This window comes from Venturia canescens, chromosome 5 (assembly GCF_019457755.1).
Source record: "Venturia canescens isolate UGA chromosome 5, ASM1945775v1, whole genome shotgun sequence".
Lineage (NCBI taxonomy): Eukaryota > Metazoa > Arthropoda > Insecta > Hymenoptera > Ichneumonidae > Venturia > Venturia canescens.
The window spans coordinates 7,066,161-7,093,782 of NC_057425.1; the positions used below are offsets into that span (position 1 = coordinate 7,066,161).

General features: G+C 43.1%; 1 protein-coding gene and 1 long non-coding RNA gene across 15 annotated transcripts in view; one reads left to right on the forward strand and one right to left on the reverse strand.

The window, feature by feature from the left end:
- Window positions 1–27,622, reverse strand: part of mtd (mustard) — a 174,704-nt gene that overhangs the window by 51,498 nt on the left and 95,584 nt on the right. For 11 of the 14 annotated variants that reach the window (XM_043419979.1, XM_043419975.1, XM_043419976.1 and 8 more), the window contains 2 exons: window positions 3,919–3,993; window positions 3,498–3,604 (listed from right to left, as the gene is read on the reverse strand). In XM_043419979.1, coding sequence (XP_043275914.1) covers window positions 3,498–3,604; window positions 3,919–3,993 — 182 coding nt within the window. The remainder of the gene's footprint in view (window positions 1–3,497; window positions 3,605–3,918; window positions 3,994–27,622) is intronic. The other 3 variants (XM_043419981.1, XM_043419978.1, XM_043419968.1) reach the window with 1 other exon arrangement.
- Window positions 40–26,841, forward strand: LOC122411277 (uncharacterized). Its single transcript, XR_006261133.1, has 5 exons — window positions 40–1,078; window positions 1,318–1,516; window positions 1,680–2,033; window positions 2,734–3,044; window positions 26,670–26,841. It is a non-coding gene; the product is annotated as an uncharacterized lncRNA (long non-coding RNA).

Genomic DNA, 27,622 nt, shown 5'->3' on the forward strand with positions numbered 1-27,622 from the left:
CTCTCGGTGTGACGAGTTACCGACGACTAGTAAAGCAAGGCTTCGCTTTCTTGTTTTTACTGTAGTGAAACTCTCGTACAATGTGACACACGAGTTTATCAGCGACACGCGTTAGTGACCGTGACGGCCATACTGAAATTACGTCACAAGGAGATCGCGGAATTGTTCAAAGTGGGAAAACAAACGTGTGGTGTCGCTTCGCGACACGGTCGGTCGCTGGTGGCGCCAAACGTTTGACGAATCAACATAACCTAATCGAGTGTACGCGGTCGCATTTTTTACAACGTTTATACACTTCATTGCCGACGGAGCTTTGGACGTTGGGACACGAATCAGACAGCACCGCGTACGTTTTATATAGAAATTTTAACCAAAAACGTACAAGTAGAATATCAAAGCAACATGAAAATTAATAGGCCGTGAATGAATCTCGTTCACAAATAACCTAAAAAATCTCACGAAGCGAAATGAAAGTGAATGGTTTCTGAGTTTTTATTCGTTTATACCAAAAGCCCACGAGTGCGATCCACAAAATATTTCGAGGATGAAAAAATCGATTATTCTAAAATATTCTTGATCACTTTATTCGACTACTTTGCGGAGTCTGCAGGTGAGCATTGTTTTTTGCACGAATTTTCGGAATTCTTCAACACTCGACAGGCTCAAAGCCGAAAGTGTCGTGAAGACGGCTGAAGTTGAAAACACAGTTTCAAGGAATGAGATCGAATCGAATCTTTGCTCGATGCACCAAAATAAAGCGTTTCACGCTCTCTGTTCGAGCGTATCAAAAGCGTTTGGGATTTCGGCAGAAATTTAGCCGCCATTTCTCGAAGCATGAAATTTTTTGACGACATCCTGATAAAAACCGCATGAAATTTTCGGACGTTCCAGAGCTGTTGGGTTGCCCAACGTGTCAGCACACACGACCGCACGTCACCGACCAATCGAGCGTTTTTGCTGCCCCGAAACTCCACGCAGTAATGGAATCTCGCTATGAAGACAGACGCTGGAATTGCTTCGAATGCGGAGGGAAAACCGAGAGTGCGATTGAGGGTGCAAGTCAAAGAGGTACACAGAGGTAAGCGAGAGCATCGAGCGAGAGAAGCGCGGTAGAATCACATTCGGAATTTGGGTCAGACCGGTCAGACGCACGTGTTTAACCTCGCTCAAATATTTCGTCTCTGTGCTTACATCCCTTGAACAGTACACACGCATGTAAACGGAATAATTCATCGGACTGAAACGACGCGGATTTCGTAAATATGGCGACCGATGACGTTATCGCTCGTCATTTAATATTAAGCATCGATGTTGCAGCTTCGATTATGCTTCCCACTCCGTTTCCTGGGTAAACGTGAGCGCTCGTCTCCGTCGATTGAGCGTATTTGGGCCGTTCGAAGGAAGAAAAAGGTCCGAGGACTCGTACGAACGCGTGTGCCAACTTCGAAGGCGCGTATTCAGTCGTTTACTTCGAATCCTGGGAGTTTTGATGCCGAAACTCGACGCTAAATTGACGGTAATTATGAAGGAGGAGAATTTATGAATTTTTGAAGATTTTATTTAAAAAATGGAGTTTGAAATGAAAAAAAAAAAAGAGTTGGAATTGGAGATCGCAGAGTTTAGTGACTTTGCGAGCGATCTCAGGATCCGAGATACAATAGACTCGACTCTCCTTTTAGGACGAAAGTACAACGAGATCTTCGGAGGGAGATTCGGCTCGAAGTGCCCGAAGAAAATCCACACTCGAGGGGGACGGAGCTCGATCTTGGAGAACGCGGCGAAGAGGCCTTCCACTGTGAGATCGAGGCCACCAGGAGCGTCGACCGGAAGCCAAGCTGTGCTTTTCGTAGTTTAGCAAAGTTTGCAAACTCTCTCGTTTGGCGGACCTCCCAAAAAGGAACGAGGGAGAGATAAGCTTGTGCCGCGAAGCTCGCCGAGCTGGCGGAGGACTTTACAGAGCCGAGGGGCTCGAAACTTGATCCTTGCACCGTGGAAAAGCCTCCGGGGAAGATCGAATTGGGAAGGGACGAGAGGTACGCACCAGCGTGGAACTTAATATCCGGTACGGACCCGGGCCCCTCCCCCCGAGCGAATTTACCGACATTTTTACTCGTTACTTCTCTTTATTCGCTGCTCACTGTTGCGCACGCGAACACAAACGTACTCCGGCTGAGTCTTAAGGAGTTTCGGTACAAAAGTCTAAATGTTAAGAAATTGATGAAATTTGGTGATAATGTTCTTCAACATCAAGTGCGAAAACTCAAATTTTTTCAAAATTTTCTTCTACTTAGTTATCGAGTAATTACGCATTAAAGCAGATTTCTTATGCCCGGAATATATATGGAAACGCTATGCTTATACACGTGAACTTTAGTGATCAATTACTCGATAACTGTGTAGAAGAAAAATCTTAAAAAATTTGTATTGTCAAATTTGGCACTAAAGAATATGTTCACCAAATTTTATAAAATTCTGAACTTTTTGAATTTTTTAATTTTTTTAGCATGGATTAGCATGGCAACATTGTATCGCCTGTACCGAAACTCCTTAAATAAAAAATAGGGAACTTTAACAGTATCGAATCCGAACAGGCTCACTTTCTTTGGAAAATGCAGGTGCAAATAATGGCACAGATGAAAATCAATTGAAAAAGGATGGAGGGCCATCGGAATTTGGATTTTTCCCAAGCTTCTTTTGCTACAAATTTTCGTAATAACTTTTCTCATACTTTAGTGACGCGAATCGGAGGATCGTGGAACTGAGGAAACTCCAAAATACCTTGCGATCCGGAGTTGACCGTTGATGTTTTTCGAGCAGAATTTTTCATCGGAAATTTCAGTCGATTATTCGGATGACAAATGGGTAACAAGTCCATCGAGTCAAGGTCGAAGCGAGGACTCCTCCGAGATGATGAATCCGCAACGAATGTCAAAAGGACGTCTTTGAACGAGAGAATTTTCAACGTTGGAGAAAAACCTTTCCGAAGAGACGCATCGAGACGCGAGCTGTCGGAAGCGACACACATTTGTTCGTCTTTGAAAAAAGTGAGTCAATGAGATTCAGGCGTTTGGAATGCTCGTTTCTTGTACACCGGCAGCGCGGCAGACGTCGCGGCGTCTCCTGTACAGTTATTTTATTTCTAGTCAGCCTCGCGATCCACTCCGCGGAGCTTTTGCGTTTTAAAAATACGGGAAAAGATGCCGCGAGGAAATATTGTGGAGAACATTTGACAAAGATGCGAAGACTAATTCGAAGATTTCAAAAGAGAAGCGAATCGAAGCTTCTTTGTGAGCCCCAATTGGATTACTGAAGTCCACGGTTCGCTGTTATTGTTTGCTCCTTTTGCTCATCATTCGTCGCCACTCCCGTTCGATTCTCATTTCCATTTCAAAGGATTTGGTCATGACACCGATTCCCACGAAGAATTTGATAAAACGAGTTCAAAGTTCGCGTTTATTCTGAAATATTTGAATTTTCATTCGAGCTATGAAACTCACCTTTCGATAATTTGTCGACGGATTCGAAGCGGCTCTCGACCTTGCTTCGGAGCGAGTCCAAGTCGTAGGGCATCGTGAATCCATGATCGACGCTGCGGCTTTTGCTCCTGTGAAGAGAAAAAAAATAAAAAATTGCAAGTTGAGACGAGAGTACCGAGGAGAATTCGATATTCGTAGTTTGTCAAGGGAACTTTTAGTCGACGAAACATCGTCGACTATATAGGACATAAAAACGGAGGAGAATATTTGACGAGGGCTCGTCGCGATACGTGTACAGAGAAATCCTGGCACGAGCGATCCACAAGCGCGATTGGAGAATGCGAATAGAAAAACCTCAATTCTAAGCAAACAGAAATTCGAAGCGTTGTCAAATTGAATAAAATCAGAAATGCAAAAACGAGCGTGCCGTCGTCGTACGTACCTGAAGAATCCAGAGGCCGTGAGATTCTCGGTCGATCTTGTCTGCGTAACATCTTGTTGGGACATCCGTCGTGACCTTACGGATGCAACGATCAAACCACGAAAATAAAAGAAAACAGAAAAATGCAAAATAAGACTTCATGCGAGCAGGCAAAAATCATAAAAAACAATAACAAACAGTTTTACGAGTCAAACGCGATTTGAGGGGGGAAACCACATTAGGAGGCTCTTTGACACTCATTTTTTGGGATCTTTTTTTGATGGGAAGAATTGATTAAAACTTTATCAAATTTTCACATCATTTCATTCATATTTTAAACTGTTTTTGTGCATTTTTTAAAATAATTTCAGCCAAAAATAACGTGCCCAAAAAATCTATTATCATAAAATCTAAACGCTATTCGAGCCAACGATTTATGCGATAAATAAAAATAAATAAAATCGGATTCTTTGTACTAATTGAGTAGCAAATGAAACTGTGCAAAGATGGCAAAGATCAACGAAAAATTGCGTTATTTCCATGCGAAATTATCGGAATGACTGAAAATCATTGAAAAATGTTTCAGAGCTACGAGCTCGCCTCGATTTTTCGGTCTTTTAACCAAGCGAGTTCATCGTTTCTTTCGGAAACGTTTATTCGCTTTGAAGCCTGAAAATAATGTATTTAAATGTCAGCAGTCTCGCTTGCTTCGTCGCTCGCGATCTTAAACTTTCGAGGAACAAAAATGCACCTCGGTCAACGGTTAATTTGTATGTAGATGAGATCGAGCGGTGCGGCAAGCACCCGACTAGCCGTACGCTTCAGCGTGTGTCTATAGCCAATAGCTTTATACAGAGATACGTATACGTGCGGACTTTTGGGACGGGGATATATATGCACCTTCGTGGCAAAGTTTCATGCATACGAATGTCCAATTTCGCAGCAGTAATTCAATCGTAGCGCGAGACTTATTTCACCCACTCTCGAGGATCCGATCACGTTCGAGTTATCGGGGAGCGCATGCAGGGAGAGCGGTGGACGCGTATCCAGTAAATTTCGTGAGATATTGAAGAATTCTCGTGAGAAATAAAACTCGCTCGAAGCAGGCGGAGACGTTCGCGTAATACGTGCGCTTTCAGTTCTTCTTTCCCATCGATATTGCGAGTATCTCAATCGGGAGACTTTATCCCATCGAATGGACGACCGTTTTGACAGATGCGCGGGTATACATGGAGAAACCTTTTTTTATGGATATTTGGATAAATACATGGAAATATTCGCTATGCTATGCAGAAGGGCAGGGTCCGGTGTGTCAAATAAATAAATTGTAGAATGCTCGATGCAAAAACTTTAAGGAGGGTAGATCGCGACGTCACAACGTTGCCATGCTAAAGCATGTTAAAAATGTGAAGAATTTCAAAATTATAAGAATTTGATGAAATTTGGTAAACCTATTCTTTAAAAATATATAATACAATATACATTTTTTTAGATTTTTCTACCACGTAGCTCTCGAGTAATTGAGCACTAAAGTCCACGCTCAATTATTCGATAACCACGTGGTAAAAAAATTTGAAAAAAATTGTATTCCTATGCTTGGTGCCAAAGAACGTTGTCACCAAATTTGATCAAATTCTGATTATTTTTATTTCGTGATCCACCCGAAGGAAGCGACTGCTTGAAATTTTACTGCCGCTAGTTCATTTTCGTGTTTAAACCCACAACACCTCATATATTTTGCGGGCGCTTGAATTTTGCTGTTATTGAGCAAAATAAAAGTTATTTATTCCCTAAATTTTCATCAAATCATTTCATTATTTACAAACGCTCCCTGGTTTGTCACGAACGACAGACTCCACCAAGACCTTGGGGTAGAAAGAATTAAAACGCTTGCACAAAAACTATGCACGACATACGAAACAAGACTCGACCAGCACCCAAATCCACTCGCAAACACCCTCCTCGACGAACAAACGATCACGAGAAGGCTAAAAAAATACAAGCCCTTGGACTTACGTGAACGCTTCAACACACAATAAACACACACACACACACACAAATAGACTGAGTGTATCGATGGATACACCATCTACTAGCGCACACTACGTGCCATTTGCCCCGAATATGATTGTTCTACTCCCCAAAACTATTTATTGTTAAACTTAAGAGGATGGGTCAGTCGGTAACCTCACTTGGAATTTTCGAAATCGAAATTCTTTGAGACAGTTTGATCGATTAAAAAAAGGCTCTGTCAGCCTACGCGCAGAACGATGGTAAAAATCGACTGACAGAGCCTTTTTTTAATCGGTCAAACTGTGCCAAAGAATTTCGATTTTGAAATTTGCAGCCATCTCTCTCGCACTCACGATTGCGATATACCGACTGATCGATTCTCTTAAATAACAGATTATAGTTAATAAATAAAGAAAAAACAAAAAAGATTTCATTATTTACTATGTTTTTAATCAGAATTCGCTCGGTGTCCATTTTTTATATGACGCAGCGCGATATTTACTGTGGACTGCTGTGAGGGTTCCCCAAACAATTGTATTATTTGATAGACTCCGTATCGATGGTCATTGTAACATCGATGTGGCCCGACGTTCTATAAAAACGGTAATTTCTCGTATAAAAGTCTCTCCCTGTAGGGAAAAACATTTTTTTCACTCGCATTCATTTCGTTGAAAAAAGTTGGCTCACAATGTTTTCTGTCGAAAGGCGAATGCTGGGCGGTTCGTCCCCCAACTCGGGTCAGCAGTCCCCAACGATTTTTCCGCTCGAATCTCAATATTTTGGTACAAACAAATTTGTCGACGAAGAAAATAGCTTTCCCGGCGTAGACGAACGACAGCTTCGAATCCGAGGTGCTCGTCGTCGAAGAATCGACTAAGTTTAACGAGAAATGCTAACTTTGGGAGTCCTCGTCAATCCTGAGCACAGTTTACGAGGAGTCGTATACAGGAAAATGCAGAAACGCAAGTGCTCGGAGTTTGCAAAATCATTATTCGGAGCACGCACTCGCAGCACGTGTGAGCGGCGAGAACCCGGGACACTCGGGCGCGAAACGTGTTTGTTCCCTCGCTATTTTCCGAAACATAAGTCCACGCGAGTTGGCTAAGAAGTACGTTGTTCAGGGGACCGAGACGAACGCACCGCGAGGCACCACTCCGACGAACGAGGAGGAAGCATAAATCTGAAATTTTACACCGCGGAGAGTGCTCTCTCGCGCTTTCTTTATACAAATCCACTTTTCGTTTGCACTCTTTAAGGAGTTTCGGTACAAAAGTCTAAATATTAAGAAATTGATCAAATTTGGTGATAATGTTCTTCAACATCAAGTGCGAAAACACAAATTTTCTTCTACTTAGTTATCGAGTAATTACGCATTAAAGCAGATTTCTTATGCCCGGAATGTATACCTATATATATGGAAACGCTATGCTTATACACGTCAACTTTAGTGATCAATTACTTGATAACTGTGTAGAAGAAAAATCTTAAAAAATTTGTATTGTCAAATTTGGCACTAAAGAATATGTTCACCAAATTTTATAAAATTCTGAACTTTTTGAAATTTTTTATGCTTTTAGCATGGTTTAGCATGGCAACATTGTATCGCCTGTACCGAAACTCCTTAATCCGGTGCAGGAGAATTCCCACGATGCGCTTAATCGTGCGATCAGCCGCTGGAAAAATTCGTCCACCGGCTCGGTGTCGCAACTATTTTAATTGGAGAATCTGCTACAGAGGCCTCCGAGGGACACTGTTTCGTGAGAAAAAATTAACCGAGTTGAATTTTCAATGAAACAACGGTCCCAGCGAGGGAAGGGGGGCGAAAATTTCTCTCGGAAATTCAAGCCCCCGCGAAGCGACTGTACGGTGCGCGCTTCAGCCCACTTTGAGTCCCCGCGCGCAATTGTTTGCGCGAATTCGATGAAAAAGCCATTCGAGCTTTATTAGCCTCGCGACTCACTCGTTTTACAATCGCTGTAAAAGTTGCTCCGAGCACCCGAAAGCCGTCGTGCGAGTGCGCCCGAGAACAAATTACGTGGGAGCAGGATTGCGGACGGTTTGCTGTTTCAGCGCGTGCTAAACACGCTCGCTCCGCGAGCCCTTGCGTGACCCCATTTTCGTCGGTTATTTCAGAGCTTTCCTGAAAAATATGTTCGAAAAAGACGCGCTGTTTGAAACGGTCTCGGGACTCGATTCTTCGAGAAATTCGCAATTTTCTTGCCAGTCCATCGAGCCTGGAGTTGCGCGAAAAGTCGAAAAGTCTGAAGCTTTATAAATCCGTGTTATTTTCGTAACGCGACGACAACGAGATTGATAAACCTCAAAATTCTGTGAGGACACAATGAGAAATACGGTAAATGGGAAAGAGGAAAAATTAGAGAAGGGGAGTGGTGGAAGGAAAACGCGGGAAATGGGGCGAGTGCTCTCGACGCAGGTGCACATATTCGTGCCAAAAAGTTGCCCCGAGTTTATAATAGTTTTGCATTCACTGCTGCGCGACTCAGACTCGCGGGAGTTTCTGCGCGGTCACCTGTTGGGACCGATCAAAAAATCGCTCGAAGATAAACATTTGCGGGTGCACGCGTCTCGAGTCTCGGAGAAGAAAGACCGTCTGTCGTTTCGCCTTTAAATACACGCTCTGAAACGTATACGGTCGCCATCGTCACTCGGTGCATCACGAGAATGAGATATTATCTTGGCATCGTGCCTTCGCTCGAAGCGTCGCGTCATGCATATTCCTTGAGTTCTAGCTCGTCGATTTTTAAGCGTAACAATTTTCCAAAGAGCGATTTATCCTCGCTCGTTTTTCTCCAATAATCAACGAAAACTGTCGGGAGAATTTATTCTTCGCCAGAATAAAAATATCAATCGATGCGGCAGCTCACGATTATTCGATCGGAGGCTCGACACGACGAACGCAGAAGTGGACTTTCATGGCAAAATCGGAGATGCCAACGAGACGAACTTTCTCTCAGGAAGGAGCGAAATTCCCACGAACTGCATAAACTTGAATTTTGAAAAGTTTCGCGTTGCGTCAGCGAGCCAATTCCACGTGCCATACCAGGAAACTGCATACTTTCTCATTCATGTTGCACGAATGACCTTTGAAATTACTACTCGTACACGCTGCTACGCCACCTTTCCGGAATTTTATCCCACTGATCCCCCACGGGTGGTGAGAATTCTAGGGTTCTAATATTTCACGACAACCGACTTTGTGCATTGGAGCTTACACTTGCCAGAGATATTGACAAACAAATTCCTTTTGTCTCAGTCTCTGGGCCAAAAAATCCAATACCACGAAGCCATTAACGGGGAATTACTCTTGAATCTAAATTCTTCAAATTTCTGTCAAAGGAACCGTAAAAATGAAACGAACGGCGACAACACTAAAAACGGACGATAAAGAGAAGAAAAAGAAATGTTGAGTATTTTTCTAGATTTTCCTCTAGCAAAATACATGGAAAGCCTGTGCAGCAAATGTTCGAGAACATTTTTTCTGTTAATTTTCAAAAATCTCAATCTTTTCGATCCTCTGAAAAAATCTTGAGCCTCGCCTCGTGTCAGTGTTGCTTCCGCGGCGGCTTCGAAAAACTTCCATTTTCCCGAAAAACTTGTTTGTGTTTAATCCAAAGCATTTTTTACCTTCCGCAGAATGTCCATCTTCAAATACCCATCAAAATCGATTTCTCATTCGTTCCCGTCGTTACGAAGAGCGAAGAAAAAGTGTGTGACCGCGGCCCTCACTGCGGCGTGCAGACGGGGATTATATTTACGGAAAAGAGAAAATCGTCCGTAGTTTCCGACCCCGATGGAGGGTTCCCGTTGAAAAGGCGAACTCGCAAGAGTCGAATCGTTGCGACGACGTCTCTGCGCGTGAACAATTTGACCTTTGCAGCGATCTCCAAAATTCAGGGATTTCGAAACGAGCGACGAATCCCCGCAGATATTTGGAGCGTGTAAAAGGGAAATATGACAGAGCAGCGATGATAAAAGTCGTCGCGAAAGGACACGAGAGAATATGCGAAAATTTTGGCGTTGCGCGTCGACGCAGCGGGTGGCCGGTGGAGCATGTAACTCTTCTACTTACGCTGGTGAGGTCGTGGAACGAACGGCCGTAATTTCGCCGGGAATGAAAGAGAGAGCTGGAGTGGGAGGAGAATAGAAATTCACGCGAGTAGTGTTGGCCATTTACGGTCGGACGTAACGGCCAGACCGGGCTCTGGTGCGCCTGACGGCCGCGACCCGTCCGGCTTTTTATTACAAAACGCTCCGCGTCGCCGACGTACCGCAGTTCTGCGTATTTACCATTAGGACATTAACATTAACAGAATTTAAGCTCGAATGTGCGCGGCCTGCGTTGAACGCGCGGACGGAAGCTCTTCGTACTGCGGAGTGTAAACATGGAGGCGTTGAAAGACGACGCTGAAGTTTCCATGCAACGTTGGAGCCCAACGAAATGAATGAAAACAAAATGATACATTCATCAGTTTTTTATTTCACGAATCATAATTGTGCAGATTGAAAAACTACGAAGTATAAATTCGGCAGGAAATAAATTAGATAATTGCTGGAATTATTGAACAATTTTTTAGATCATTTCGTTGGGCTCCAACGTTGGAAACTTCAGCATCGTGTTAAAAGCCTAAACGTACAGCGTCCACCTTAAGCTATTGCTTTCGCACGGCGTATTTTTTCGTAGCACAAATTGGGGCACTCGAAATTTGGACTGATTTATAACCTCTGAGAAGTCGCGGTTACGTGGGAAAAGCTTCTGCTTGTGCCATTTTTCTAACTCGCCAATATCTCTTTTAAGGTTACTCCTAAACGCTTTTAGACCAAGTTCAACGTACCTATTAAACTTATTGTTAGTAGATGTGTATTCAAGCATATTTTATTAACGTGAAAACATATTTAAAATGATAGTTTTGCAAAACTATCAAGTGACGGATGCAAATTTCCATGACGACACATTTTCACAGGTATTTTTCAAAGAATCAACTGTATTTTTTAACCGATTTCATTGCACCGAGTCTCATTTTGTTCCTCAACTGATCCTCTACGAATTCACCACGTAGATTTTCCTTTAAACTCATTCCTGAGAGAAATTATGAATGAAAAAGTTTTTTCACTCAATGAACAATTAGCTGCAACGGTGAAACGATCGAGTTAAAAAAACAACTACACGGTGGATTCATAGAGGACCGGTTGACGAACAAAATGAAACTTGTTGCAATAAAATCGATGGAAAAACGCAGATAAGTCTTTGAACAATACCAGTGAAAATGTGTCAGCGTGAAAATTTGCATTTATCAGTTGATGCTTTTGCAAAACTAGCGTTTTTAATATTTTTACATCTTAATAAGATATGCTGTAATACAAATCCACTAACAATACACTTAATCGATACGTTAAACTTGGTCTATAAGCGTTTTGAAAATTTAGCACTCATTTACATAGCATGCAGTCCAGGAGTTACCTTAAGATGATGGATCAGTCGGTAATCACACCTCGAATTTTTGAAATTGAAACTCTTTGACATCGTTCGTCCGATTAAAATAATAAAAATGTCATCGTACGCAGCACGATCGCAAAAATCCGATGACATTTTTATTTTTTCGATCAGACGAACGATGTGGAAAAAATTCCTTTTCAAAATTTGCAGCTATCTCTCTCGCACTCACGGTTGTCATTACCGACTGATCCATCATCTTAAGGAGGTTGGATCGTGACGATACAATGTTGCCGTGCTAAACGATGTTAAAAACATTAAAAATTTCAAAATGATAAGAATTTCACAAAATTTGATAAATGTATTCTTTGAAAATATATATGACAATGTTAATTTTTTTAAATTTTCCTATTACATAGCTCTCGAGTTATTGAACATTAAAGTTCACGTGCATAAGCATAGAGTTTACGTATATACAGTTATGCATCACGTGCATAAGAGCTTGGATTTAAAGCTCAATTATTCGGTATCCATGTGGTAAAAAATTTGGAAAAAAATTGTACTTGTATACTTGATGCCAAAGAATGTTATCACGAAATTTTGTCACATTCTGATTGCTTTGATTTCGTGATACAACCTCCTTAAGAATTCGGTAACCCTTCATTTTTATAGTCGCTGGTCGGACTCTTCACATTTTTTTCTATCTGTGAGACAGTTTGCATCAGGAATTTAGAATTATTTAGTGTTGAATTATGGAATAGAAATTTCGTGATGATGCTCCGTAAGGTCCCGTATAAATTTTACGATTTTTCAAGTTTCAATTCTTCATTAAATGTTCGATAACCTGACCTGAGATTTCGCCAATCTGTTCGCATGCATTTTTACTTTACTGTTATTTAAAACCAGTTATTCGTAGAATATTCGCGTTCGTGAAAGAAATACCTCAAGTTTTAACGTCTGCAATATTTCCCTGTCGGATATTCAACGCTTTCGTTGTGGTTGGAGTGCATTTATTCGGGAGTTCAAAAAATCGTTATGGTCCCTGCTTTATTTATTTTGTTGGCAATTGAATTTTGGTGTTTTACTGAAAGATTTCGTTTGGCGAATCCAATGAATTTTCTTTGGGCCGATAAAGCTTCGAAGCTTCTCCGTGAGGCTGAACATTTCGTGTGTATTTCGTTCCAGTTTCCATAATAAAATTAGAGCTCATTGTCGCTCCGATAATACTTCGGCTCGATACCGCGCCATTAATAGACTTTAAACTCGTAATTTATCAGTGCGAGTTTGCACTTTATAAAGAGAAATGCAGAAACCGAGGCAGAAACGAGAACGAATTTCGGTGCGATTTCTGCGGCTCGGAACGCAGCTGATACGAAATCGCTCGGGCGAGCGATTACGCGAGCCCAGGTGGCGCGTACCCCGTAAAACGAGTGGACCGGGAAACAAATATTTGTACGCGAGAGCTCGGCTCGTTACCGACCAGATTATGCGAATTTTCGTATCCGTTGTGGCCGTTCAGGGACCGGGCGCGGTACGTCGCTAATTATTTCAAATTATAATAAAAATTTCGAAAATTGTGTGTTAAACTCCGCTGGATTCGGAGCTCTGCGAAAAACGCCGAATATTTTATGCAAATTTCGATATTTCGATCGCAGTAACGCAACATCACTGATTAAAATATTGTGCGGAGACCTCGTTCACGATCGTTTCGTACACAAAACGATTTACGAAGCGAGCTATCGGTGTGACAATAATTTCGAGGCAAAATTCAGCGCAGTCGCGTGTCCGCAGCAGTCTTTCCATTAGGAAAAGTCATTCGTGACGATAAACACGATTAATGAAATTTGTTAATCGAGACACGTAAATTCTCGACAGGATATGAGAGACTAAAGAATTGCAATTGAGATACCAAAAGAGGAAGAAGCCCGAGACGAACGAGCAGTACAAAGAGGGTCGTCAAAAGTCACAGGCTGCAGCTGTTACGGCGCTGCTCATTTGTGTGATAATTATTCTGAAGGTGGTCACACCGAGTGTGCTCCTTCAGCGAGGCTCGCTTCACCATCGAAACTGGCTGCGCGTAACACCACACGATCTTTACGCGAAGCGTTACGTTGCACGCACGAAAGCCAGGAGATTTCGTTGCAACACAGGATTCTAGAAAATTCGAGTCACGTTAAAACGGGGAGTGCGGCGACCTGCTCGTGTGTCGCTCTGTCGTTGCTCTGCGAGGAGGTGATCAACAGGATTCGAGTCGAATTTGCTCGGAGGGAAAGTTCGAAGGAGGAAAACGACGCCGCGCTCGTGATTTTCCGAGCAGAGTTCAACTTCTCTACTTTCGAAAGCAAGTGTACGATTGTAAATTTTTGCTGCGAATAACTCCTTTGGATTTGACGGGATCATTAGCATTTAGAGATACAAAAAATAGATTTCTTCTCTCGCCGAATCTATATGCAAATTCTTTCCCAATGGACGTCACGAAACGAGGCTTCGTGCGCGCATTTGAATAAAAACCGGTCCAAGGTCCCATCAATTCGCCGCTTTTTTTCTAGCTCGGGGCGTGTTCTCGCCGATTTGGACAGGACGCGAATACACCTTCGTTCGAAATTTCTTCACACAGAACGGGGCCTGGGTGTGTCAAGGGCGAAGAAAAAAAATTCTGTTTGTCACAGAAATTCTTAAAGTAGTTCGGCCGTTCAATAAAGTACGGTAAAAGTCCACTTTTTTACGATAAATTATAGTTTAAGGAGTTTCGGTACAGAAGTATAAATATTAAGAAATTGATCCAATTTGGTGATAATGTTCTTCAACATCGAGTGCGAAAACGCAAATTTTTTCAAAATTTTCTTCTACTTAGTTATCGAGTAATTACGCATTAAAGCAGATTTCTTATGCCCGGAATATATATGGAAACGCTATGCTTATACGCGTGAACTTTAGTGATCAATTACTGGATAACTGTGTAGAAGAAAAATCTTAAAAAATTTGTGTCGTCAAATTTGGCACTGAAGAATATGTTCACCCAAATTTTATAAAATTCTGAACTTTTTGAATTTTTGAATTTTTTTAGCATGGATTAGCATGGCAACATTGTATCGCCTGCACCGAAACTCCTTAAGATCCCCTGACAACGTGAAGCACTCTTAGGGGGCAAAATTTTCAATCATTTCATTTACAATTCTGAGTTTTTAACGGGTTACGCTATGGGAGAACTCGCAATAATATTAATTGTCAAAAAGTCGCACGGTGTTCGAGCTTCGGAAAGGTTTATATCGTGAAGAAAATTAACCACAGATTCCGTTTCTTTAAAACTAAAAATTACCTTACGTGGCTTTTAAGAAAGAAAACATGAAAAAACTTCAGTTTTAAACGCGTCGAAAACGGATTTCATTACGTGTTGAACTCAGGAATCTCGAAAATTTCATCAAATTTATTTTTGAGACTGGCTCACGCGCTTTCATTCGTCTAGTAGCTTTGCTTTTTTTTAATGAATTGGCCATTCCTTTTTCTCGGTGCCATTACACCGATTTTAACTTTCTTTCACACTTTTTTTTAAGTGTTTATTAATTTTATTAACAATTTAGACTTGATAATTAGATTTTACATTACAAGCTTGACTAGTCATAGAATGGCTGAACTACTTAAAGAGCGGAAGCTCGTGCTCGAATGTGCTTTTCCTGGAAGATCATAATTTCTGATCAGCCAAAAGTGGCCGTTTTTCTCAAGGGACTCGATGATTTCGAATGATTTCTCAATGGTCGAATGACTGAGAGTTTTTTCATGGTTTCGACATCCCCTCAGCTCTGCGGAGCAGTCTCATGAGAAAGCGTCTCAAAATATCTCGTTTTTTTCCCGTCAGAATTAATGAGAATGTTAATTTATTGTTTTTTCGAAGATGAAAATAGCAGCGCAGATGCAGAGGCTGTTTAGCTCCGCGTAAACAGATTTTCTTGGCCTTCGCTGGTGCGTCGAAGCGCGCGAGCGTTTCCATTGGATTTCTATGGAAACAGAGAAAGGATTCTGTGCAGAATGCTGCGTGCCACGATTCACGTACGTCTCCAATTCCAACTCGTGCTCCCTCCGCACCTGCTACGAGGTGTGAAGCAAAGTTTCGAAACGTTTCGAGACTTTTCGCGGAACGTTGCGGAGGTGCGCGCGGGCCTGGACTCGGACGACGGCAACCATTATTGCACGAGCGTCTGCAGGTCTGCTGCAAAGTTGCTCTCCACACGAAGGACGTAACACTTTGCTGAGTGGAGGAGGCTAAGTACGAGCAAACACAAATACTTACGCAGCTCGTCGAGAACGGTTATTGAGTTTGCCGTTACGTTTTGCGCTCATTGAAACGACTCGCCGTCGTCTCAGGCTTCCGTATCGAGTCAAGAAACATTTTTTTATCTCGTATATTGATTCAACGAAGTTGCTGTCAAAAGTACAAACACCTCGATCCAACGCTCAATTTTTCTTTAGAGCTTAAATTTTCTCAAAATTGCACTCTGCTTTTCAAGCTTTCCTGCTGATCAATTTCACCCGTTGAACGAGCATTTTGAAGTAGCAGTTCAACTGCCTCCGGCAAACATGGGAACTACACGCTACTTCGGCCTGGTGACAACGCTCAGTTTGAAACTCAACGTAATTATGTGCTTGCGTACAATGGGCGACACGCTCAAATAATATGTTAAAGAAAACAGTGAAAGCTTCGAGGCTAATGGGAAATTTCGTCATTGAATCGCACGATGGTTTTTTTCATCTGAAACTTCGTCGAATGGCGATCGGTTTTCCAGTGCTTTACTTTCATTTTCCACTCTCCTTTATTCATACCGAGATATAATTTGATGAAAAACGTGAACTGTGGGAGCGCCGGGAAGCGATTCTTGGAGCTGGGAAACGAAGGTTCATTTTGTTCGAAGAGAAAAGAATTCCGAAGAGCGTGCGTTATTTTTCGAAATTTCATTATCCTCGTAAAAGTGGACTCGAATTCTCCGTGGGAAGAAGGGCTTTCGGTTGCAATATCGAACGATCTTATTGGAATCCCTTTTTAATGAATTTCCTCGAGGTGATTGATCATTTTGTGGGGCTTCGCGGGCTGCTGTCGAGAGAAATGGGATTCGAAAGCCTCAATGGGGAGGTGAAGCGTCACTGCTTCTTCCCGCAACTGCGAGAAAACTAGCGGAGAATTCTTCGACTCTCGACAGCGTCGACAGATTCGTCGCTATTTAAAATCTACGAATTTTTCGCTCGCCTCCTCGGAACTTTCTGGGACTGGAAAATTTTCGTTATTTCTTAATTTCTCTAGTTTTCAACGTACTGCTATAAAATCGAAATCTTCCAACGAAAAATAGTTTTTTCGGGAATTTTTTTAGAGCGGATAGAATAATCTGATCATTTTCAAATTTGGAGATGAGTTTGTTATTACGGTCGAGTTTGAAAAAAAAAATTTATTTGGGATGACCAACAAAATGGCGGCGTCATTGAGGGTCTTTGGACGCTTGTTTTCGGTGACATCGAAAATTCTCCAATTGTCACTCTTTTTCTGTTGGACTGAAAATGATTTAATACGTGTTATTTGTTAACTCACACGTTAAGGGGGAGGATGTACCCAAAAAATGATGAGAAAGTGCAAAATTCAACATTTCGGAGCCTTTTGACTAAAAAATTCGACTTCCCGACATTTTTCGACATCTTTGACTCGAAAAAAGTGATTTATTTACCTGGAACCCTTTGAAATTTAGGTATATCCTCCCGATAATATTACTGAGAGTAACCGACCAAAGGTTCATAGAAATCCGTCGATCCATCCCGGGGTAAAGCCCTCTTTGCGAGCGATCCGGGACGAGGGATGCTGCGCGACGTACTTGGAATAAAATCATAAAGTTTCAAAGCGTTTGCAAGATTTGGAGCGTTACGCAGGCAAAAATGCGAATAGGAATGAGCACAAATATCGTTGCTCCGAAGCTAACGAGTTTTGCGTCTCGCAAAAGCTTCAAGCCTCTCGTGTTTTTTTGAACGCTCGTAACCCTCGCGTCCCAGTTGGTTCACCCGCTCGCCTACCTCCGCACGGACAGCTCACTTTTCCCATAATTCTACCTCGAGTCGTTTAAGTCGCGCCTCTAACGAGCAACGCCAGTCAAAAGCATGTACTTGAAAACTTCATTCAATTAAGTGAAAAAAATCGAGGTTTTTTCAGCTTGACGAGATCGCGATCGTGCTCAGTGACATTTAGAAACGTTTCTGCCCACTCGATCGGTCGTTGGCCAGCATTGATTTTCCAGCTTTGAAAAATGATCGATCGATTCGTTTGAACCGTCGACGAAACGAATTCCTTCTCCGGACAATCGGAGCCCACTTTTTTTAGGAAGAACGTTCGCTTCGAGCTAAGCGGTCGTTTCTCCAAGCGGGTTACCCAGCTCTCCGGACGCAGCAATCGCAATTCCGAGAGCAAGAAAATGGACACGGTTCCCATATACACGTGCGGATTCATTTTACAAACATAACTATTGAAGTTAACGATCCGGCTCGAGTCGACGAAACGAGAATTCGCCGAGTCTCGCCGCCGCGAGAGAACGTTGATCTTTCGGTCTCTCGCGGTCTCGCTTCAACTTTTATTTCGGAGCAAACCCTCGACAGAAGTAACTTTAACGAGCGCCGGACCTTCGTTTCTCCGAACTCTGGATTAGTCCACTGAGCACGAGAGCGGAAGTCTCGTCACGATTACCCGGAATGCCCGGGCCAACGGACACTTTTATCTCGTTTCGAAGGTTCAAGGTCTTTGACACTGCGTCGAAGGGACTGCAATTAAAAGGATCTCGACGTTGCTCCGATGGAGCGTTACGTTGCCGTGGAAAAGGAATTTTTCGAGAATTCCTGAAGAGACGACGCTCGAAAAAGTCGAGGTTCCCGGCGCGTTAAGTAGAAAAAAACTTTCGGTCTCAATGGTGATCCCCGCCAGGGAGTTGAGCGAAAAAAATGCTCGAATAGTTTCTTGGCCGATGATCGTTTCTACGAAAAGAGCGATAATATTGCGAGATCGAAAAGTGCTTCGGTTAATGAGATGCGATCAACTTCTGAGGTTTCTCGTGTTGATTTCCTGCCAACGTAGCGACGCGCGTCTCCCTACGAGAGTCTCTATTTCGCCCAATTCGTGACGAGGCCCGCTGCGCAGCGGTTCGTGCGCGAGACGAGGCCTTGACTCGTTGTCAAGCTCCGCGACTGCCCGGAGGGATATTTCGGATATAGCGACAATGAGCACCGCGATCGGATGAAATACGAGATTCTACTTTCGAAGGAGGAAAGCGCGAGGCTGGCGCAATCAGGCGGGACGTGAAGAAATAAGCTAATGCAGATTGCACGTAAATCCGGCAAATGAAACGATCAAAAATTCATAAGCTTCGTTTATCGACGCAGTAAAATATGAAACAGGCCAAGATATTCGCGTGGTGCCGAATCATTGATCGGTTTATCGAAAACAAAACGTTTTCGCGTGGGCGCGTTTATGTGTGTTGAAAAACAGATCGTATGTCATTGACAGTTCATCAGCTGGAATACATTAGATCTGAAGAAAAAGACTTTGCGTTTACACGAAAATATGTATAAAAATAAAAAATTACTCCTCAATTTGTTTTTAAATTTACCATTCTGTCGTAGTTTTAGAAAAAAAAACGTTTTCGAACGTGTTTGCCAGTCTGCAAATGCACATTGCTAATGCATCATTGAAATTTCAAATAAAGCGCACACAACCTCGAATTCGAGACGTTGCAACATCTCCAGTGACGCTCTGGAAGGGAGCGAGTGTCATGCCTCATTTTAATAATAACTCCTGTCACAAGTCACCTTCGATAAATTTTAGGCCGGATAAATGATTGTAAATATTTCGTTTCTCTACTGTTCAAATTTTCTTCCATCCTATCCATCAATAACGGAATTTCTCATAAGAGGCCATCGAGGCTCGTCGAGGCAGAAAAGAAATTACAGATATTTCGCGTTACAACCGACTGCGGACCTCAAAAATGTGTGCGAATGACTTTTACATAATAATTTGAAATTCTGCAAAGTTTCATATTGTTCTCTCCATTGATACTATTCCTGATTAACTTCCTGGACTTGTCGCCAACTCCGTTTTTGACAGGTTGCTAATAGAATTTTGCAACCCGAGAGAGTGAAAGTTATCGTCGCTCCTCTCAATTGGAGGCTTCGCTGTCGAGGAGTATCGAGGAAATGATGCAGCATGCGGCAGAGGAGCGTGAGAGAGGCGCGTCCCTTCCTAATTCCACGAAGTAGAATATTTCATCGAGTCAGTTCCCTCGAAGTTGTTACACAACTTTCATATTTTATGAGTTGTTACAAGACAAGAATGAAAAAACGTTCTTTTGCCCTTTGGGCCCTTTTGCCAACGGAAGTTTCGACCGTGAAGAGCGTCTCTGGAGGAAGGTCGTTTGACCTCATCGCACGAGGCGTCTCGCTGTACAGTCCTCCCACGGAACGTGATCACCAGCGAGCCGATACGAATAGTAATTGCCAATGCCAATGCTCGCACAATTAAGGCAGCAGCACGAGCAAAAAAGGCGAGTCAAGAAGCTTGTCTATTAAGGAGGGAGACAGCGGGTTGAGGATCGACGAGAGGACGAGGAACTTGTGAAAAGTTTCGGTCCTCCGCGCGATACACACGAAGCGAGAGTCTATTTTAACGGAGACTGAGTTTCATCGCTGGGAGAGCGTCGTCACGAGTCGACTTCAACCTCGAAGCCACTTCCGTTAGGTAATGGTCAGTTCGCTCGGCTGTGTAGCAGCGGAGAAGCTAGAAAATGTACGTGTACATCGGGGAGATAAAAGTCTGCGACACTCGCTCCTATTCTCTCGAATTCCATTGGAATTCATGACAACATGAGCCCTTTGGCTACAGCTGATAAGTAACTGAGGGGGCTGCACTCGAATGGCGTCGCTTCCGTTTCCAGAGGGACGGACGTCAATAAAGCGAGTTTTTCTCCTGCGAACTTGTTTTTCCAGAAAACACGAATCTCGTTGGATGACTAGCAGAAAAATGTGGATTTCCGTCCTCTCGTTCTCGGATTTCGAGATTTTGCAGCACGGAAGAACAAACGTGCGGGACTGAACTTTCGATACAGCAACAATGCGAAGGCGCTCTGTCGCGAGACCGTGCCTCGAGCCACACCCTCCCAACTGATCCGTTTTCTCCGCGGTCGCAGACCTCTGCGGAAAGATCACGATCGCTCCAGGATCTCGAGAACATACGCGCGGCGGCGGCGAGTTATCGCCGGAGCAATTGCCGGAGCAGCAGAGGGCTGATCGCCGGAGGATAATTCACTCGATTTTATTAATACTTGCAGGCTCTTTATTCTCGATATGAAAATTACACGGGGAGAGAAGAATGAGGAGGAAAGAGAGTGAAAAAACGTGTGGCAACCTTCCTCGAGCCACACCCTGCGTCATGAGCTTGCCCCCGGTGCCTCGCTCGAAAGTATCACAAGGTTCGTACTTTTTCTTCCTTCCCTTTCGTGCCGCTTCTGTTTGCCAAAGGAGCGTGTTGAGCTCCTATGAATAAACATGAAAAAGGCCGTGTTTCTTCCCTACCTTCGTTTCTGTCTTTTTTACGTTTTTTTTACTATGAATCACACACGCTTGGGACCAGCGAATTGCGATCGCGCTGGACCGTGAGAGGCAAATGTCCCGGCGGGAAGTCAGACCAACCAGAGCATGACCGTCGATGCATCTCGCGCGGTATTCACGCTAATATAATTATGTACGTATTTACGGATATGCGCGGCTCGCGGCACGGCCGACGGTCGCGTAGTTTCCAACTCTCAAAACGAACACACGCGGAGTCAAGTTCAAGACTCTGCTCGCGATTCTTTATACTACGAACTTGGCAAAATTAGTGCTCCTGCGCTGCCTGCTCGGCTTTCCTTTAAAACGAACTTCGTTCCTGGTGCAGCCTCCTGCTTTCGCTGCGTCCGAACGAGAAAAACAGAGCGTCATCCCGGAAATGTCAGCTTTAAGGGGGACGAAAGACACGAAGATTCATGAATTTTAGGCATTTTTTGAGGCCCGTGGAGCTTCGGGGAACATTCAAAAATTCTGGATTTGGTAAAGTATGTTTTGAAGTTACAAAGCGTAAAAATTGGATTAAATGTGCGGCCCGAATACGCCGAAATTTCGTCATTCTTGTCACTCGTATACTTTCTTCGTGAAACTACTCGAAGTGGAAAAAAAAAATAGCGAGGATCGCAGGCTTTCAAAGTAGAATGTGCGATTTTCCGAGTAATTTTCTGCCATATTTTGCTCTAAAAGTGCTTCCCGCTGCTGCATGTTTTGCAAGATTCCTTTCCAAATAGAAAGCAGCGATGAAATAGAACAAAACTGCGCCCATTTTGAATCATTTTTCAAGTAAAACGAGAAAGACCTTTGTTGAGTCAAAGGATACCTCGATAAATGCCAATGTTTCGAGATTCTCGACTCGCTGCTTCTTCCCCAAAAACATTCCCCGCGAATTCATGCACATTTTCTAATGAACTTCTCGTCAAAAGATATTGAATTCGAGGAACGGCAGAAGCGGAACAATTCAAATCCTTTCAGAAGCATCGCTACAATTTCCGGTTACAATAATAATCGTTCCATTGCTGTGAGAATATTGCCCATAAATCCCTTGAGAATCGCGAGTATCTGCGCGTCTTAATATTGAATGAAACCCGCACGATTGTGCGAACGATCCACAAAGCCTTCGTCTCTTAAGAGACGTCGAAACCACGTGATTCTCGTTCGGATGCGAGGGATCATGAGAAAATAAATTTGCTTACGTTAATGCCAGTACGACGTTAGACAAACGCTACTGGTTATGGAGCCAAATTTCGGAATGTATAAAAGCGCAAGGTTCAAAATTACGAGCATCTCGTTATCTATTCGCAGCGTCACTTATCAGCGAGTCAGACTTTATTGCAGTTTGTCATGCGCCAATGGGAGTCGAAGATATTCGATTGACGGGATGTGAAAAACATTTGAGGAATGCACGGAAACTATGAGGGAAGGAAAGACGAAGGTTTTCAGGGAGCGATCGCAACTCATGCTGGATGGAATCCTTTCATGCGAAAAATTACTTTGTTTTTATAATAACGTCGAATAATAATCGATACAGAGTGTGGCAAATAATGGGTCTGCATTTTCCTGTATACGAGCCTCGTACACTGTGCTAGGATTGCCGAGGACTCACAAAGCTATAGCATTTCTCGTTAAATTTATTCGATTCTTCGACGACGAGCAGCTCGGATTCGAAGCTATTATCGTTCGTGCACGCCAGGAAGGCAATTTTCTTCGTCGACAAATTCGTTTGTACCAAAATATTGAGATTCGAGCAGAAAAATCATGGGGACTGCTGACCCGAGTTGGGGGACGAACCACCCAGCATTCGCCTCTCAACAGAAAACATTGTGAACCAACTTTTTTCAAGGAAATTAATGCGAGTGAAGAAAAATGTTTTCACCTGCAGGGAGATACTTTTATACGAGAAATTACTGTTTTTATAGTAGCGTCGGACCGTATCGATGTTACAATAACAATCGGTACGGAGTTGGTCAAATAATGCAAATGTTTGGGGAACCGTTACCACAGTCCATAGTGAATAACGCGCTGCGTCATATAAAAAATGGACACCGAGCGAATTCTGATTAAAAACATAGTAAATAGTGAAATGATTTGATGAAAATTTAGGGGATAAATAGTTTCGTATTTTCCTTTTTACCGCACTGAATTTTGATATTAAAATCTCAAGCAGTCGCTTCCGTTACGAGCGGACCTTGTGCTCGCGAACATTTCAAATTTTTGTATCATTGAAACGTCCGGACGGTGGACCTCAACGGTACAAAAATTTAAGACATTTCACCAAAAGCACGAAGTGAAATTTAGATATCGATGCATCGCTCGATGTAAGAATCTCACAGACCTATAAATTTTGCCTGTCCTACAAAGTAAAATTTGAGAAAACTGCTCTCGGCATCAATATTACTATGAAATGTAATAAAATGGAAATATAGATCAGCGCTGTTACATAACGTAGCAAATTTTTCTATGCATTTATCCCAAATATTCGTGTAAAAGTCTCCTCGTGCTGTCTTTCAACATTTCCAATAATCCAACTGCTCGAAATATCTCTGCGCTTCGTGTAGCAGCTTACTAAACTACATCGAATATTTAACTTCCAGAGGAAATTCATTGACAAGCTCATTCAATATTCATACATCATTGTTCCATGCCCGAGTAATTTCTAGGTTGTAACCGTGTATGTAAGCTCGCGTGACGGAGCGAGATCATGAATATTCGAGCTGCTCTCATTTATGAACTCGTCGCTTGACGTTTCGGTGGTCAGCGTCAATTCAAAAATGTAAAGCGAAACTCTCGCTCATCGCTAACACCGTCGTACGCGCTCATAATTCAATATTCCGTTACAATTGATTGGCTGCAATGTGGCAGCGACCATTTTACTAATTGAATTTACCCGAAGGCGAAATTCATTGGAATTAAAATGTGAGAAAAATGAATTTTCTGGCGGAGCTCCGGAAAGCACGTTGCTCACGTTCCTTCAGAGTTTCAGAACTTCATTGCCAATTCGCTCAATTTGTTAACGCGCGATGGTTTAATATCCGTGCAAAGGGACCATCGTTAAACGAGATGAAGGCGAAGGTGAAAAAGCTTCGAAGCTACTTTCCTCAGAATTGAGATAATCTGCAAGTTTCCATGGTCTCGCTGATAACTCGCGGTTCAGTAAATTCTCTCGGGATTCAATGAAATGATTTAACGAGAGAATACCGTGGATCGTTTCCATCGAGGAAAATGTGACTCGCGAATTTTCTCGTAGAAGCTTGCCAGAGGCTTGAACTTGGCAGGTCTCGATAAAGAGTAAAAAGCAATTTTACGCCACACGAGTTACCAATTACGCGATCGCCGAATGGCATCCGAGACACAAACCGAGTATAATAGCCGGGCAAGAAATCTCTGGGTTCAGAGGCGTGTATCGATGCCCTCGTGCTAGTCGGCTCACCCACGCAAGTTCAATTGACACAGACGTACACACGGAATTTTTATATCTATTTTCACGTCCGGACGGTCTCGAAGTTGTTTTTCCTTCAAACATTATCAGGGGCGTCTACTTTTTGTGTCTTCGTTGGGAAAGAAATTTCGATAAAGCTCATGGAAGGAACGAAGACTCGAGGAATCTGGAGGGAAAAAACTAGAAAAACATCGTAAAACGATTGTTGAACCTTCTGAATTGAAAACCTTCTGGGATTGTGTATTAAATCGTAAAAAACCGGGTGACGAAATGACAATATAATTTATCTAACCCGTGCCTCGATTAGAAGAGATTATTTCCATTCGCTTTTAACGCGTGCTAATCACAATACTCGCGCGTATCAACTAAACACTTTTTTAAAACGAGCGTCCCGAGTGCGCTTCGGACGTGTTATACGCTTGCGTTTAGCGCACGAGCAATATTTAAACGTAAAAGTGAGAGGTCCACGAGCGTAAACGACGCAGACTCTCGTAACGTGTAATGATCGTTCGACCAGGAGAAAGTACATTTCTGTGGAATATCAAAAGCCACGGCGATCGTAAACGCCGCGGCGCAGAGGCCTCTCTCTCCATTTCTTTGCCTCGACTCCACCTTCAAGCAGAAATTTAGCAAAAGGAATCCAGACTGTTGCTCTCGCCCAGGAACCTTCGCAAGTGCAACGCGTTCACTCAATCCGAGATGGAAGCGAGCGTGTCCTCAAAAACGCAACATTTTATCAACGTTTTCAACGCTAATCCTAGCGATGGAGTCCCACGGATAATAAAATTTCTTCAGGCGACAAAACTGGCTCCGAAAATTCGCGACTGTTGATTTCGAGAACTCCGAAAGTCGTCGTAAAAAGCCCGACGCTGCGTCGGCGATATTCTTTTCCTGAAATCCGAGACCATTTCAAGGTCTCCAAGTCAGAATCGTCGGGGACATTTGCTCTCGAAGTGAGAGCGAAACAACGTTGGAGGAAGTGCGAAATTTCTAGGAAGCAATTCGCAAAGTTTGCTTTGCAGCGGTTTACTGATCCAATTATCATTTTTCCTGTTATTTGAGCAGCGTTTTGAGCTTTCGGAATTGGAGGCACTTCGGAAATCCCGAAACGAGGGAGTTTCGCTCAGAGTCGTGCACCGAGCCAATTTTTTCGACGCTCCCGCCCAATTTCGAAAATATATTCTGAACGATCTTTCGCTAGAATTTCGCAGCTTCCGCCACTCCGCCGCGGCACGACGGTAACGGGGCATGCCGGTATTCGGTAACAATGCGAAGTCTCGAGCCACTTTGATAATTAGCCTGACACAATCGGACTGTCGAGCTGTTTGAGTTGCGATGCGATCTCGTTTCGCGAGTCGGTACAGCAAACACGCGTAAGACGCGGTTTACATCGGGCGCGACACAATATGCGCGCGATAACTCGAAATGTTTGTACGAAACGATCACGTAACTGAGCTATGCAACACGCCGAGTGCATTTTGTGCAGGTGCACCATCTGTCGTCAAGGTCCGATAGAAAGACGCGCGATCGTGAATCCGCTCCACGTGCGGAGCGTAAAGGGGCTACGAAGTTGGAACAAAGTTGTTTCTGTTATTGCTGCTGATCGTCAGACCGCGAACGAGAGCATCAATTAAGCGCACGCTCATCAAACGAACTGAAATGCGAGCCTCTTACGAGGAGGGGGGAGCGAAACGGGCGAAATCGGCGAAGAATCGTGAATTCGTTTTTCCGCGTTTCGCGTTCTTCCCCTCTCTGGCAAAATTCGAGTATTTTTTCGGCAGTTACTCGACTCCGGGTTGGAGGGAAACTTGGGAAATGAATTTCGGTAGGTTGGCGATGATTCCCGCACAATTTTGAATCCTCGGGACGGGGAACTTTGCGAGTGAATTTTTTTCGAGTGCAAAAAAACTGTCCGCGAGCTGGTTAATTAGTTTTTTTAATAATCGACACGAAATGATTGGATTTTCGTCCGAAAATACTGCGTTCTTGGCCACTTTTGTGTTGTTGAAAAAATGATACGAGAAATAACGCGACTGAAGGGAATATGCCGAAAGGGGAGGGACGAAAAAGTCTGTAAACGCGAATCTCGATGCGACGAAAGAGCGGAAAAAGGTCGCACCAACGTCGGCATGTCTCCTCGCTGCGAGAGAAGCGGCGACGTAACCGCGGAGAGCGTGTACAAATTCACGTAATAATTTCAATGAGTTGCGGAAGACATTGTGCCGCTGCATCACTTCATTGTGTTTTTTTTTCTAGACCCAGAGAAGACTGAAGAAAACGGGAGATTCGCTGAGCGACGGAAAACGATCGAGTCGTGGCTTCTCAGCGAAGGACATAAAACGTGTTTGACCTGATATTCGGCTCAATGGAACTCGCGTGCTCTATTCCTCGTTGGAGAAACGATTTTGCTACGGAAATAAATGACGAAAGAGGCAAAAAACATCGAAACGCAAATCCTTTGAATTTTCCATCCTTTCAAGCACATTTCCCGGCGGTTTTTCCACTTTTCATTTAATTTCAAAAACGAGGGAACGACGGGCGTGGAAACCGGGTTTTTATGCGAGACGCTACGAGCTTCGTACTTGGCGTTACCGTCGACGAAGATTCACGAGGAAACATCATCGTTGGCAAACTCGCATCGAATTTGCCACGTCATCGATTAAAGAACGCGTTTGCATTTGTGCGAAGCTCCACACGCAACGAATATATAAATAAATATCGAGCATTCCAGCTCTCGGAACGAGAAGGCCGAATCCACGTTGCCATCTTATTTCAGTATTTTCGAGTCATTTATACATTTTTAGAAATGAAAATTGACAAATTAGCTATCACTCTGCCTTCAGAAATATGCTAATTGACGAATAACAAAACTAAAAGAAATTGAGAAATCGGCGCGAACACCGAAAGTCGAAAAAACAAGTTTTCGTGTCATCTTCAAAGTCTTTGCTTCGAAAAGAGCAATTTTGGATCCGACCAACTGCACGGAGTAAATTAAACGGTAATATTTCGTGAAAATTTTCAATATTTTCAGTTTTACAATAGTAAATATTGCAAACAGTAAAATTTACGGTACGTATACTAAAATTTACAAAACGTTTACTAAATTTTACGGTGACGCTCGTGTAACATTTGCGAAATAAATATTGAAATAATCTTGAAAAGTACGGCGCCTTTGACCGGACATTTATTTGAGACATACTTTTAAACAT